The following is a 16,500-nucleotide window of genomic DNA, read 5'->3' on the forward strand; positions in this document are numbered from 1 at the left end:
TCTGATTGGAACCAAACAGAAGATAAGCTTGGCATTATTTTAGTAGAAAACTATCTTAGGTTTTATTGCCTTTCCTTTTGAAAATCTAGGTATGAGGAAAAAAAACTAGTTCCTAACAGAGGTATGTGATGCAATCGCTTATCAAGATCATGGGCTAGATTAAATCAGACTTAATTCTAGACCAACCCTACATATCTTCTTGAGACCTAACAAGAGAGTACAAAGGTGCATTGCACATTTAAGCCTTTTCATCACCCAACTGCTTTCTGCTTTGAATGTTTGCTAATACCAAGTGTTTTCATGAATGAAAAGTATGCTGAATCAACGAATATTTCTCACATTTTGTTTTGAAACATGGCTTTTGATACGAATATGGGACACACATGACCCTCTGGAATCTGGAGGGGCCAAAGCGTGTGGGCTGTATATATTTCTCAGGACTCGGGAGAGAACATTAGAGGGAAACAGGTTCCTAGGGCCAATGAACATCTTCTAGATCCCTTGGCTGGTACATTCAATTAAGAGTTACTATTCACACAAACTTGCAATCATTGGGAGAGAGGCAGCTTCCAATCACCACAGAGGAATCCAGTAATATATCTACAAGATTTATTCCCCAGTAAAAATGACAAATAGTTTTACCAAAAAAAAATCACTCTTTCGGGAAGATATAATATAATATAATATAATACTCTATAAAAACAACGGCAAGCACACGTTTTCCCCAGTCACTCCAGTGCCTGTGAAAAAAGCAGCTGCCCAATAAATCCCAGAGCAGGAACACACAGGGTGGGAAAAATTGGCCAGAAGCTATGAAAGGGTTAAGAGTGGACTTCCTCCATTCATTATTCAATAATTTGTTGAAATGACAGACATATCTGTATTTTTGATCCAATCAGCAAATTCAATGCTATAATTTCAAATTTGTAATAAATTTTAAAGAGTACAGCAAGCTGTTAAAACAATAGTTACTATTTAAAAATGATCTTATAAAGTCATTAACTTACTATATTGCTTTGTCTAAAAAATGAGAAATTAAAATTAAATAAACAAATGAGAAACTAAGATGCAGATGAAATTCTAATGACCACAGTAATTTTAATGTTTTAAGTTTTGGTTCATAACTATTTATTCACATAATCTTGACCCTTTTAACAGATTACTACAAATGTACCAGTGAAAAGCATACAAGTGAAAAATACAGCATGCATTTTCTAGTTTGAGAATAGTGACCTAAACTTCTTATCACTAAGGGTTACTGTTACTACACACTTCCTGCCTCCTTTTCCCATGTACCTCATGAGAAACTTCCCAAGCATGTGTCTTATTTCCAGGGTATAATTTATTGACCATATGAGAGATGCCTATGCACATTAGTTAAACTTCATGCCTCGCCAGCTGCTGCAGAAACCTATTCAAGCCTGTCTATCTTTTTCTGCAAAGGACTTGCCTGACATCTTGTTAAACCTCCATAATTTTCTTTTGATTACAATACAGCCAGGCTTTCAGTGCTTTCTCAATTAACATTTGTCAGAAGCATCACAATCTTTTGCGGAAGTGTCACATAACTGCTGCGAATCAAGTTTTTAAGGGGAGCAAAGAATCACAGCAAAATAGAGAAAAGGGCAAAGCAAACAGTTGAGTGCTATACCATTTTAAGTATATCATTTTAAGTGTCCATTATCAGTACATATGCCTATTTAGTTACTGAAATACATATTGGCCATTCCACAAGCAGCAATTTGTTAGCTAAGCATTAGTACAAGTTTAGGCCAAAGGAAACAAGATAGATATGAAATGATCTACGGTAAATTCATAAAGTTTCATGCAGTGTTCTCTAACCATTCTTCCAGGTGTTCTTGATAATATCTTTTCAGACCTTTAGACCAAATGTTTAAAAGAAACCACATTGATACAATCTACCATTGTAAGGCAATGAAATATGGGTTATTAGGAAAATAAATGTAAGTTTTAAGTGGCAAAATTAAACCTGTGGGGGACCAACTACAATTTCTTGTGTTTTGAGAAATTATAGGTAAAACAGACAAATGAAGTATTTGAAGACAAGTAATTTATCTAACACAGAAACTAGACAGACCTATTTTAGAAAATAATACATTTATCTCCACAGGTGAGGACAGACCAACAGGGCATCTGATCATAATAGTGTCTCACACTTAATATTTATGTGCCATGCGACATGCTAATCACCATTCACATGTCATCGAACTGAATTCTCACCATAAGCTCATGATGTAGACACTACTATTATCTTATTTTTACAGCTAAAGACAAGGGGCATAGAGAAGTTAAATGATTTGTTCTAAGTCCACCTTCTGAAATGCTATGATTTACCTTTCTAGGTTCTATAAACCTTGGGAATGTATAGAATCCACCCCCTTAATTGCCCTTGTTTGGAGCCCATTACACGACACAGTATTTGGTGGCACAGTGGTTACTTGTCGGGCTGAGAACCACAAGGTCAGCAATTCAGAACCACAAGGTCAGCAATTCAAAACCACTGGCAGCTCCACAGGAGAAAGACAAGGCTTTCTACTCACATAAAGAGTTTAAGGGTCTTGGAAACCCACAAGGGCAGTTCTATCCTGTCCTAATATTGTCACTGTTAGTCGAAATCAGCTCATGAAATGAACTGTATTTTGTGATGTAAAAGTTGTGGGACAAAAAACGTAACTACAGCATAATAAAATTTATATGGCAAAAGGTCCAAAACAGAAGAACATCCTATAGGTCGTAGTAGATCCAAACTCTATTTTACACAGCTCTTTTCTAATCAAGTATCCACATGAACTGACTTAGGCTTCTCCCTACCATTGTTCTTTTTTTGAGTACAGGTGCTCATAAACGTATTTACATGGCATCTTACTATGGTAGGGTTGACTAAGAGCTTGGTATTTATTATTATCATTTTCTTGCATGAAAGGGCCCACCAAGAATATCCATTTATACTAAGGACAATTTCCTTTCACTCGTTCAGAGAACTCACTGTTTATCAAATGAACAGAGCTCTGGTGGTGATTTTTTAGACTGCTAACCACAAGATCAGCAGTTTAAAAGCTCCATGGGACAAAAATGGAGCTTTCTACTCCTGTAAAGAATGACTGTTTTGGAAACTCACAAAGGCAAGTCTCCCCTGTCCTACATGGTCTCCATGAGTTTGAAAGCAGTGAGTTTCATGTTTTTTTGTTGTTCTTTTTCAGTTTAAAGTGAGTCTTAGACCAATAAGGTGAAAATGAGCATTTATATTTATTCAATGTCTAAAAATACCAATCATATTTCATTGAGAACTAATCGGATAAGATCTTTCCATAAATATGCATTTAATGCTTAACATTTCTTAAATAAATGAACATCCTTGGCTCTACTACTAAGTTTTCCCACATTTTATGTCATAATTGGCCTTAAGGCAAATATTCCAGCACTGTCAAAACCCAAGTAAAAGCACAATACTTTTCTCAGAATACCTGGGAGATCAATTTGCAACAGAATCAATAAATCTGGAGCAAATCACATTTAAGAAATAGAAAAAACAGGACTGCAAGGGTATTTTCCCTAAGCTCACTCTGTAGAGAGAGGTGAAACAGGAAAAATAGACTTAGTTGGGAGGAATAGAGCAATGAACTAAGCAGAGATCACATAAGGCAAAAAATTCAAAGGGAAAAAAAAGATGTATTTGAAAACCGTTATCAAGGCACTGAAATAATATGCCTGTGCTGGTAAGAAAGAAAAGGCTTAGATTTACAAATGGCAAAAAGTAGTGAAGCCAATACACTGTGAAATAGTCCACAATGAGAGATGAAAAGAATGGATAATTTTACAGCACAATTTACGCCTTGGTCGCACATAGTAGACAAGCCAGGATGTCGGACTTTAACTGTGAGTTTCAGCCGGGTAGTCAATCAGTGCTTAAAGATAGGCAGAGGCCTGGTTTCTCAGATTGCTTTGTGCAATCACTTCTAGGGTCTTGCTTCTGAAAAGCTGACGGTGGCATAATGGCTTAAATTTAGGCACGAAATTTAAAATTCTGCAAGAACCCACCTAACATGCATATAGATGTCACCATACCCTTTGGATGATAGACAAGAGTTTCTGAAAGCATAGAGAAGCAGAGAGCCAGAGAATATGCATCAGATGGCAGTAAGAGGAACTTAGGCCAGGTGAAACGTTTTATTACTAAGGGTTACATAAGAGGTCGAAGTATTTTCATTTTAGGGAAGGATTTTTGAATGATGAATTATTTGTGATGGCAAAACACAACTGTAGGAACTCTTATGTCTTATACATACTTAAGATCTCATTTATAACGTTGATGCCTTTTTCTTTTCAAAAAGCATCTAAATTACCCAAGCTTTTTAAAAATCTGAAATGTGTCAAATTATTTACTAGCATATAATAAATCACATATCAGGGCTTATTCTATTACTAATCTTTGTAGTCACCATAAACGTTTGCAACAAGTAGACAAGGAATTAATCTTCATTAGATTGAACCTTACTTAAATCTATCCACAATTATTTAGATGTTGCCAGATTGTGATTTGTGATTTTTAAGCATTTTGGTTTTTCTTTATCTTTAATTGAAGAGAAGAGATTTATCTTCTGAGAAATGTATTGTCCCCGAAGACAAATGTAACAGTTGGGCTAGGGCACAATGGGTTATAAGCAAAGAGAACATAAAGGTCAAGGCACTGTCAGATTTTGTCAATGACTTGACATTGGCCTTCTGACAACTTTAAGGATAAAGGAGAAACATGGTACTAGCTTTTAGGAAAACAACTGAGAAACATGGAACATACCAAATTTCTAACTTTGAGAGCAAAAAAATACATATCTAAAAGTTTTAAAGGAGTCCTGGAGGGACAAAGGTTGAGCATTTTGCTGCTAGCCAAAAGATGATTGGTCCAAACGCATCAGCTGCTCCACAGAGCAATGACAGGTGGTCTTCTTCCATAAAGAAACCATTCTGTCCTTAGAGTCACTGAAAGTTTGTATCAACTTGGTGGCAACAGAGTCTTTGGTGTTTGCTATTTTTCAAAAATTTTAAGTTAAAATAAATTATTTTCACCTACCCCACTAACACGCATGTAGAAACTGACTCAAGAGGCACCTGGTATGACAGGGTGAAAGTATCTACCACATAGGGTGTCCAAAGCGGAAATTTTTTTGAAAGCAGACTGCTGTCATCTTTCTCCCATAAGCAGCTGGTGGGTTCAAACTGCCAACCTTTCAGTTAGCAGCCAAGAAATCTGGGACACCAGGACTTCAAATGATTCTAAAGGAGTATAAATAAAGACGATATTCCCTAAAGGACGATACGATTAATGAAAAATTTAACATTGGGATGTTACTGCTATCTCTTTGGGTTATAAATCTCCAGGTTTACATAGTTCAGGCAGGGGCCAAGTACTAAGTCAGTACTGTACCTGTTTTATTAACAAAACGCACAAATTTTGGTGCTCTAAATAATTTTTTAAAGGCTCTGACTTCTGCTTTGAATGTTTTGATTGTACAACAATATTTAGACTATGCCTAGGTGTATATTTATTGTTATGGGTATGGTACATTGCTTTAACGTAAGATAGTAAGTTCTGTCTTGTGTAAAAGATTGATTTGATCACTTCACAAAAGTTTCAGGTCCCTACATTTTTGAAGTAACTCAAAAAATTGAAAATCTCAATTAACACAATAAATTGACTATCAATCCAAACCTTAAAAATGCAAACATCATTCCAAAAGAAAAGATTTTGTTATGCGCTGCTATAATAATATACTAATCGGTCATTATTTTATCAAGGCTATGAGGTAGCCTTATTTTAATAAAATATTACTGTATTTCTCCTACTATTCCCCACAGAACTTACTTAAATAGAAATATATTTTCAAATATATATACACACACACTGTAACTTTCTAAAGGTAATGATCCTGTAAAAAGATACCTAAAGTAAAGACAAATAAAAAGTGTTAAGAGGTCTGTCTTCCATAAATCATTGCCTTGGATCATTTAATGCTTACTTCTATATGACAGGTAAGGGTCACAGAAATATTTACTTACAACTGTCACTAATTTATTAGGAAATAGCCATGTGTAGTCTTCCATGATGATACAGAAACATGTTGCAACACTCCCTTTCTTACCCAGAAAGCAGCCGCCAAAACTTCAGAACACTTATGGCGGCATTGAACATCTAGCCTATCATCCTCATGAGATGCCTCGCACACCATTTCCCTTAACCACTGGCGCCAAGAAGTTAAAAGGTCTGCCCGTGGATTGTAATCAATTCAGAAGTCAGGTAGGGAAAAAAGCAGAGCAGGTTTGTAGCTGGTAAATATATATATATATATATATTAGCAATGAAAAAGTAAACTGACTAATGGTGTCACAATTTTTAAGGTAATACTTTAATAAAGAAATTTACAAAAAGAAAATAGATGAAAGAAAATAAGGCTGAAATTATCCCAGTCGATGCTATAATATGAATTACCCGAACATTATCCTTTGTGCTTTAATTATGAAAAAAGAGAAGATCTCAGTGGATTGAAATAAATAGAAAAAAAACTTAATAATTCTTTCAAAAGGAAGCTCTTCACAAAAACACATAAATGTTAGTAGGTAACATCCTTACCTTGGGCAGGATCGGGTGGACCAAACTCCAGAGAATATCGTAAAATGAAGTTATTGTTCCATACATAGAGTTGATTATCTCTTGGATTGTAATCCACTGCAGCAATATACTGATACTGATTGGGGAAGGGAACATCTACATATTCTCCTCGGTTTAATCGGGTGTTGTAGATGTAATCAATCGCATTCCTGCCGGTTTCGCTCTCATTGTCTTGGTACACTGACCTGACTACATACAGCACTCCGCATATCATGAACGCGTTTGATGCAGCCCGTTTGTCATAAACTGTCTCCCACGTTGCTTCAAATCGAAGGGTATATGGATTCAGTTGGCTAATAACGATCATTCCATTGTTCTGCTCAGTGGCATAAATGACCCATAAGCCATTTTCATCAACCGCCAGGTCGATATCAGTCTTCCCGCCCCATCTATATGGTGAGGTATCATGGTAGTTGGCATAATTAATTATGGCCTCACCACTCTTAATTCTAGTCCTCAAGTCAAATTTCACAATATTCCTTGTCCTTTCTTTGTTGAAGAAGACAGCACCATCATACACCACAAATCCAGTACCATCTACTCGATTTGGAAGTTTGTAAGTTGTTGTTTGGCGACTGTTTTGGAAATCTTCTAAGGAAGCAAATTCTATCAAAGTATCAGTGCGGTAGGGAGTCCAGGGCATGAAATAAATTTTATCTGCAGCCTGGAGAGGGTCCTTGCACCAAGCACCTGCCTTTTGCTCCGCTTCATATATACATGGTGAGTCCACAATTGTTTTCAAAGTCCCAGGACACACAAAAACTAACAGTCATAAAGAAAAGACAAGAAATGAGACAAGTTAAAAAACTACATACAAAAACTCAAGTTTCAATCATCATAAATAAAAATAAATATTTATTAGAACTTAGTTGTAGCAAAATTTCTCTCTGGATGTTAAATTAATGGACCACTACATAACAAAATTAAGATCATTCATAAGCGAGCTGACAATTTAAGTTTTTGCTATTTTTATAATTTGTCATCTTGTTTTAAAAGACTGTTTTGTATATAAAAGTATACAAAGTACTTTATTCCAGCCCAAATTTCATACCCTCCACAAGGACTTTCTTTAAACGTTCCTCAAAAATAAACCAACAACAAAAACCCAACCCAAACAAAGCAGATAAAACAAAACCCATAGTGGATTTTATTTAGAACCTTTAAGGAAGTTAGACTGAAAGTCAAGGTGGTTTACTCTAAGGAACATAAAAATTCAAAAAGTGCGATTAGAAACAGAGAAAACTAAACACAAGGAAAGTAGTGATGAAGCAACCAGGAAACCCTGTGACCACGACGGCATGCTATGGAGAGGGCTCTGGAAGCTAGGCAAGGTGACACTTTAATAAGAAAATACCCAAGGGTGTCAGAAAAGGAGATAAAGGGTGAAAAAATGAACACAGAAAGAACCCTCCCTTCCCAGACTTCAGTATTGATAACCCATCACCAGATTTAGCAGTCAAATAAATTCATTGTAAACAGTCGCCTTCTTTATGAGGTGCATTTCTGAGCTCCTGCTGATTACATTAACATCAGAACTATTGTGAGGGGAGGGGAGGGAGGAGGTTAACATCCATAAGGCACATAACAGGGAGCTAGGGTTTGGACAGTATCCGTTATTTACCTTTTTGCTCCACTTCTATTTTAAGCATTGGAAGAAAGCATTAAAAAAAAAGATACAAGGAAAAAAGAAAAAAGATTAAAATAATTTGACTTTTAGACTAAGACTGAATTCTTTATAGATGCTAAATATAGAAGAGTAAGAGCTGCACTACTTCGGATAAAGAGAAAACACAACAGGAAAACCTAGCAGGAGAGAGATTCTAAAGTTACATAAAAGAACATGGATCAATCATTTTAGTAGATTAAGGAGGCAATACAAATATGTTGGCATGTTGCTTCACTTAGTGTACCTGAATAAATAATGAAACTTTTTACTAATGCATGCTATACATACTCTTGCCTTCCCAAAGTCACTCAGCATTCTTATAAAGTTTTACTTTTTATATGTATGCTATAGACATAAATGCATGCATAGGGATATCATCCCCATTTGTGTGCAATTACTGACTAAAATTAGATCAATATAAAACAGGACAATATATTTATTTAAAAACCACAATTAATTTTGGGAGTTGAGATAGTAATATTTTTCCAAGATATTTTGCCAGTAGAAATATATATATAACTATGCATCTCTATACATGCTTTGTTTCAAATATACTCTTTCTAGAATAATGCCTCTTAAACAATTTTAAACGCCTCCTTTCCAGAAATAAATAAATCTCCTCCAAACCCCAAAGAGAATTTTTATTAACTGGGGTCAGACGATGCCTTTTTTCATCAAGAAGAATTGCTAAATTTATTTTTAGGCAGATATATATATATATATACATACACATACTATAATCTTATAAAATTATTAAATTATACATCTCAAATATTATGACTTAGTTTATAAAATAAGTAAGCAAAATACATACAAGGGAAAAGCAAGCACAGTCGGCAAGGAAAAAAAGGAAGAGAGAATTATGGTTAGCTTATTATGACATTTTCTACCATCGTTAATTTACACAGAAAATCAAGCTAGCATGCAAAGACAATCATACTGAGCATTCAAAGCAAATACCTCGCCTCCACAGACCCCATTAAAAGGTAAATGCTATCACTAAACAAACCTGATTAGTAGAGTTAAATGACAAACAAAACAAAACAAAAACCCTTCCTCTCAGAAGTTTAAAGAAATGGAATATGTATGCAGTTGAAGGAAAACACATTGCCCCTGGGTTGATTCCAGCACCTCGGGACCCTGTAAGGAGAGACTAGAACTGCCCGGGCAGGGTTCCCAAAGCTATAATATTTTCAGAAGCATCTTTCTCCCAAGGAGTGGCTGATGGGTTCAAACCTTTGAGCTTCTGGTGAGCAAGTGAGCACTTAAATACTACACCACTGGGGCTCCTTAGTTCTAGGGAGGGTGCTGTATGGGAATTTAAAAACTACAAACCACGAAATATTATTCTAGATTGTCTCCAGGCTTTGAAGTAGGTTGCCTGAATTTCATAAAATGACCGGATTAATGTCTGTGTGTCTCCCTCTTTCCTTATTAAAATGCATTAGGGTGTGCTAATATTCTATCTCCTAACTGATTACTCCAAGACACTGTAGTTGCATATTTCATTACGATGCCTTAGCTTGGTTAATTTTTTTAAATTGCAATGATTCATCAAGATTAAATATTGACCTGAAACACCTTTGGGAGAAACATATCACACAAACATTTTACCAAATGAATGGCATATAACCTTTCTCAGTGAGCAACGCCTCCCCAATCAAAGGTGCCTATTTTACCACTTTCAGGAAACACACTTCGTCCGAAAAGAAGGATTTCTGACTATACCTCAGCTAATGGAAGAAATTCAGAGTTATCAACCTGGGAACAATACTTTTTATAGACCACCAGCCCGGAAATGGTTCTTCGATAACGATCATTACACCAGCTCAGAATCAGTAATGGAAGGGCGTGGTGGGAAAAGGAGTGTCTGAGAAATCAGTGGTGTGACTGCTTCCACTACACTGATACACAGCTGTGTGCTTTTTAGGAAAGGGCAGTTTTGCTGAACTAAATCCTTTAGTTGTAAATGAAGAGGATTATACATTTAAAAATAATGTTTAATATTAAAATAGAACCCAAAACAAGTTTAATAAAGACATACAAAATATATTTTGTTCTGTTATTAAAAATGGATGGGTTTTAACAATTATTTTATTAATGCTAAGATGACAGGGCAGTTACTGAGAAATGTATCAACTAGGAACGTTCCACTGCTTTGTGACTTAACTGATAATAATAATGTTAAAGGAAAAGAGCACCGATACAAATTATATATTAATTGAAAAATAGCATGAAAGCTGAAAAGTAGGACCCATGTGTAAAATAAGTAATCAAAGAAAATGTTTTGATGTTTGATGGCTCAAAGAAGGCATGGAATTCTTAAAGCAGAAGTAGCAGTCATCACAGGGGCAGATACCCATCAAATCAACTTTTCAGGACTCTCAAAATTCTCTCAACCCAGAAGAACATAAATATCCGATAAAAGTAATGGAGTCAGCATTCTCTATCACATGCTCAATCTAGATATGACTTTTTTTAAAAAGATGGTATGAATTAATTTGTAACAATGCATTTACTTTTCTATAGACCAAACACACATGTATGACCCAACAACATTCGTGTTAGGACTACGTGAATATGTAAGACAAGAAGCTGATCAATATAAACTAAAGGCTACATACTCTGTATTTGAAGTGACACACTATTTCAATTGAATAAATCTACTGTCTTATGTATTCATATGAACAATTTAATCGGAAATTGCTGTTATTATTTTTCTCATCAAATAAAATTCACAGTTACAATTAAGTTATAATTAATGATAATTCATAATTTAAAAGTACAAAAATCAAAACCAAATCCTGTTTGTGGAATTCAAAATTCCACAATAACCTCCTTTATCCTCCAAGATCTTTATGACTCATTAACGTGTCTGATAAAAGCACGTACATCCCATTACTAACACTTTGGTTAATGACAAATACAGACATTACCTGGCCAAATATGCAAATCACATACAATGCTTGTGCTTGTGTATAAACACACAGAGAAAAGCAGCCCAGCATTTGCAATAGTTTCTGTTGAGTAAAGTTATTGTAAATATTTCCAAAATCAAGAAAAATTTCTGAAATGGTGTAAGAGTAATAAGGAAACAGCTTGGGGTAAATAAGTTCCTGGAGGATTTGTTCTGGATAGAAACTGGCGTCAAACCAAGAGGGTGCAGACAGACAGTAAACATTATCTGATGAAGTCTATTTTCATCAATTGAGTAAAAGGAAAGAAAGGTATGCTTTTTCACAAGGTATGCACTCTCTACTAAAACAAAATTAAAACTAGAAGCTAAAAAGTATATGGGGTGGGTGTAACAAACAAAACAAATAAACACAGGAGTGGAAAACGAGGGCAAATGATACATGGCTCCTCATAAGATTCAAACGATCTGATCATTTACATTGAATTTTCATATTTGTAAATTCCATGTAGTTCATAGTGTGCCACTACCATACAGTATATAGAATTATCATTTCTCTTATTCTTTAGCAAGAAGTAGTGGGGGTGGGGTGGGGGGAATAAAGCCAGATTTATTTCAGTCTCGTGCACAAATCTAGAAAGATAACAGAAAATTAATTGTGTTTTTTTTTTAAGGACAGAAACTAAAAAGAAGAAATACTTCACTGCGTTTAGCTATATGAAAGCTTAATGCACAATGTACAATACTTCTGGAGAACTGAAAAAATAAAATTTTGAAAGTTAGATGTTCCAGAAGATATCCATAATTTTCCTTTCTTAAACAGCACAAGAAGTAATTTAATAGTCAGAAAATAATGTCTGCTTAACACTGTTCTTGTCCTATAGACTAGGCTACAGGAACTGTCCCAGAAAGACACACCGGTCGGCAGCTCTGACTGATTCCACTGTCTGGGAATGGATGCTGTATTCCTGCTCTAATTTGAGGAGACAGAGATCGTGCTAAATTCAGGTGAAAGTGACTTTATGGAACAAAATAATTTTGGTTAGCTCAAAACAATGCACTGTTGCCTTAGTGGCACGAGAGAGTGATTGTCTAAGTCATCAACACTATACAGGAAAAATGGTACAAAGATCCGTGTACTCAGTAGGCTTCCAATCCTATAAATGGTGTAGAAAAAAAACCAACTGAAAACATAAAAGCATCCATTTTGCAGTAACACAGGAACACAGAGCAAGATAGAAAGAAAATATCATCTGTGTTTGGCCTTTTTCTGGTATCCCACAAAAACATAACGTTATCTAAACAGCGGCTAACGAGGGTGAGGGTGGGGGAATGGGATGCTGCCTTCCTGGCATACTTAAGAATGTTTACTACCATGTTGTACATGCAACATCGAAATTGTGCCCTTTGGTTTTAGAAATACTGGAGAGTTTGGATATATGACTGTCAAAACTTAGTGATTACTTAAGGCTATGGAAACACCAATTTCATTAATTGGTAGATGCAATATATTTTATTTTAGAATGGTGAATGAACTATTTCATATCAACAAAATTGTTAAACCACTTTTACTTCAAAATTCAGTGGAGTGACATTTTTTTCTCCAAAGTGGAAAAAAAAAAGAAAACAAGAACATGAAAATTTTGACTTAAGAAAATTAGGGAATATATACTCAAGCTTTTAGGAGCACCTAACTATCAGCTGCTACTTTTCTAGTCAATCAGTATAAAATACAATTTAAACTATGGATTCAGATTAGGAGGGGAACTACAAAGAATTAGAGCATCAGACCAAACATGCTCATAAACATTTCAACTGGATTTGCCATATCCTTTTATGGGATCTTACTAAAAATGAACTTATGAAATTAAATAGAAATGTGAATCCAGCTATGCTCTAGCTAGCTGTCTTATTCAGTGTTTCACCTCTGAATATGATAAATGCTCTTGAACACAACAGAGAGGAAAGCACTTGCCTCAGTTACTGCTAAGGTAGCTTTTACCAGGCACTAAACAGCAGGTAGCCATTCAAGTAGCTCCGATTAAAACTGAAGTCAATTCCTTCTTTAGAAAACTGTCAGCCAAACCAATTTGTCAGCAACTGGTATTGGGCGGAAGTACAGATTTCTATCTGCCCTATTGAATAGCTAATTCAAGTTTGTTTTCTGGAAAAACACTAGCCTTAAAAGCCAAACACTTAAGAACACAGACAGACACTTGGCCAGCATCACACTATGGCTTCCTTCCACACTTCATGAAGCTAATTGGAGGCCTGAGTCTGTTAGTGCTCTGCATGCATAATGGTTTTGTAGGACATAAACATATGCTTCTTTCACATGTGTAGTCTTTCTGCATCAACAAGGAATGCTGCAGAAAAATAAGAACTTCATATACTTACTATAAGGGACACATTCATATTGGACTTCAAGGTATTTGTATGTGCCAGGACATGGATCAGGAAATACATCTGAACCAGTAACTACTATACACTGTGTTCGATTGTTGCACCTGCAAAATAAAATGCATCGAGCGTGTATAACACCGTACGTATTTGTTTCATTTTTATTAAACATACAGTTGATTTAGATTTTCATCAAGCAACTAGGACCACATAACAAAAATTACAAATAATATTAGATTGTTCAACATTCATAAGAGTTATAAAATTTATATTCTTTGGTTGTGTTATTTTTATATCATTAATCACACTCAATCTTAACTCAATGGAAACAAAAAATAGCCAACAGCTTCTACTATTCTTTTATTTTTAAACTACCATTTTAATGTAAATGTTTGATCATTTCAAACTGTGGGTTCGAAGGTGATGTGAGCTTACCAGCTTGATACTTGGCGTCATACTTATCTGTTAAAATAACAAGAACATGGTACAGCCTACACAAGGGACAAAATTGCACTTGAAGCACCTGATACACTGTCTCGTACAGAGTGGTTAAAGTGCTTAATTTCTGAGGGTTCACACTGCGAAGACCCTCAGCGACACGAGAGTAAACTGTGGCAGTCTGTAAAAGTTCGCTGCCTTGTAAACTCTATCGGGCCTTTCTACTCTGTATTATGGGCTGCTACGAGTCAGAATCTACTCAACAACAGGGGGTATGAGGTTTCATTTTGTTTGGCTTGGGTTCTAAGCATTATAGTTATTGTTGTTATAGATCAATGGGCTCATATTATATATATCACATGACTTAGGTCCCTGGCTTGTTTGAAGTTTTTTTTTAGTTTACTTTGGGTTAACTCCCACTCGTGGTAACCTCATTCCTGTCACAGAACTGTATATATGCCAACGATATTTTCAACCGCCAATTTTCCAGAAACAGGTTACCATGGTCTTTCTTCTGAGGCCCCTTTGGATTAAGTAGAATCTCTACTTAGTACAGAACTTCTATTCTTTCAATAAGTAGCCAACTACATTAACCATCTTCAATACTTAGAGATGACCCTTATAAATTAGTAATCCTAAAACATAACCCTAATAACAATAGAACTAACATGATTCCAAGAATGTTCTATTTAGCATTAATTAAAAGGAAATACTCTTATATTTGAAAAATATCAATTCATGCAAGATAACTAACTACAAGTTCAAAAACCAGAGAAGGTATACCTTTGTCCAAATGGTATTTTAATAGGGTCTCATGTTAATGTAAAGCTTTATAAAGGAAAAAAATATTTTACCATTTGACTTGATTATCACCCAATGGAGTATAGTATTTGCAGATTTACTATGTTTACTAATAAGTATATCAATTAAGAAGTCAAAGTAAGCAGAACAAGAACATTAATAGCAAAATTTATTTGACAATTTAAATACTAGATATTCTAATGTGCACAAAATAAACAAACTATAAAATAGCAATATAAAGAAAGAGCAAGCAGTCTAGCTACCAGAATAAAATCTTGGAAGACATCAAGAACTGTGTTAAGAAGGGATAGTTAAGCAACTTTGGGGCCACTCTAGTTATAATTTTAAAATCACATTCAATCTTCTTCTAAGAGCAGAAAACCCTGAAAATTTCTACAGGATCAAACAGGTAAGTCTTACAGATAATTCAAAGATTAATGCAGTGAATATCATAGATCAGTCTTAAATAATTATAACCAGTATTGGCATGCAGAAATGCCAACGGTTGATAATTTTATCACAATCCATTTATAATATGCCATATATAATATATATCACATACAATAATTTAAGAACATGGACAATGTCAAGGATAATTTTAACTAAACTTAAGTTTATATCATATGAAATTAAACATTTCATATACTCTATAATCCTTTCCTTACAAATAAAGTCTCCTGGTAGCATCTCCCAACTTGGGAAAAGTGAGAAAGGAAGTTTGAAATAGAATATGAAAATAAAAACTTTTCAAATGTCAAAATTTGTTTCACCAGAACTCTATAAAAAAGAGATATTAAGGTTTCTTGCTTCTGTTAGATTTTGTTTGAAATATATGAATTTTCGCAATAATAAGCCGGCATTCTGTGATGCTCACCTTTCTGACATGATCACTGAAGACAAAATGTGTCCATAATGTTTATAATGTTTTGAATAAAGCTGATGGTGCCTATTAAAAGACATAGCATCTGGGGTCTTAAAAGCTTGAGGTTAAACAGGCGGTCATCTAGCAGGGAAGCAACAAAGCCCACATGGAAGAAGCACACCAACCCCTGTGATCACAAGGTGATCCTGGGATCAGATTATCAGGCAGCAGAAAACCCAAAACAAACAACCATTTTGATGCAAAGGAGCGGTGGGGAAAGGAGACCCAAAGCCGATCTGTAGAAAACTGGACATCCCCTCACAGAAGAGTCACAAGGAAGGAAGGAGCCAGCCAGAGAGCAGTAAAGCATGGACGAAACACACAACATTCCTGTAAGTTCTTTAATGCTCGCCCCACCCACATCATAATGACCCCAGCTCTACCTTACAAATCTGGCTAGACCAGAGCATGTACACTGGTACATTTGAGAGCATGCAACATGGGGAATTCAGGACAGATAAACCCCACAAGACCAAGAATGAAAGTAGCAATACTATGAGGGTAGGGGGCAGGTGGGGAAAGAAGGGAGAACCGAGTGTAATGATCGACATACAGCCCTCCCCACCCAACTAGGGACAAACAACAGAAACATGGGTGAAGGGAAACAGCAGACTGTGTAAAATATGAAAAGAAAAATTATTTACAAATTATCAAGGGTTCACAAGCATGGGAAG

The 16,500-nt window shown here is 35.4% G+C and overlaps 1 protein-coding gene across 23 annotated transcripts in view; it reads right to left on the bottom strand.

The window, feature by feature from the left end:
* The window catches only part of ADGRL2 (adhesion G protein-coupled receptor L2), a 201,809-nt gene that overhangs the window by 46,389 nt on the left and 138,920 nt on the right, over positions 1-16,500 (bottom strand). For 15 of the 23 annotated variants that reach the window (XM_045292223.1, XM_045292222.1, XM_030886084.2 and 12 more), the window contains exons 4-6: positions 13,663-13,772; positions 8,307-8,318; positions 6,647-7,447 (exon numbers count right to left, since the gene is read on the bottom strand). In XM_045292223.1, coding sequence (XP_045148158.1) covers positions 6,647-7,447; positions 8,307-8,318; positions 13,663-13,772 — 923 coding nt within the window. The remainder of the gene's footprint in view (positions 1-6,646; positions 7,448-8,306; positions 8,319-13,662; positions 13,773-16,500) is intronic. The other 8 variants (XM_045292219.1, XM_045292228.1, XM_045292215.1 and 5 more) reach the window with 1 other exon arrangement.

This window comes from Echinops telfairi, unplaced genomic scaffold, assembly GCF_000313985.2.
Source record: "Echinops telfairi isolate 266 unplaced genomic scaffold, ASM31398v2 ScPeMD7_443;HRSCAF=831, whole genome shotgun sequence".
In the NCBI taxonomy this organism is placed as follows: Eukaryota; Metazoa; Chordata; class Mammalia; order Afrosoricida; family Tenrecidae; genus Echinops; species Echinops telfairi.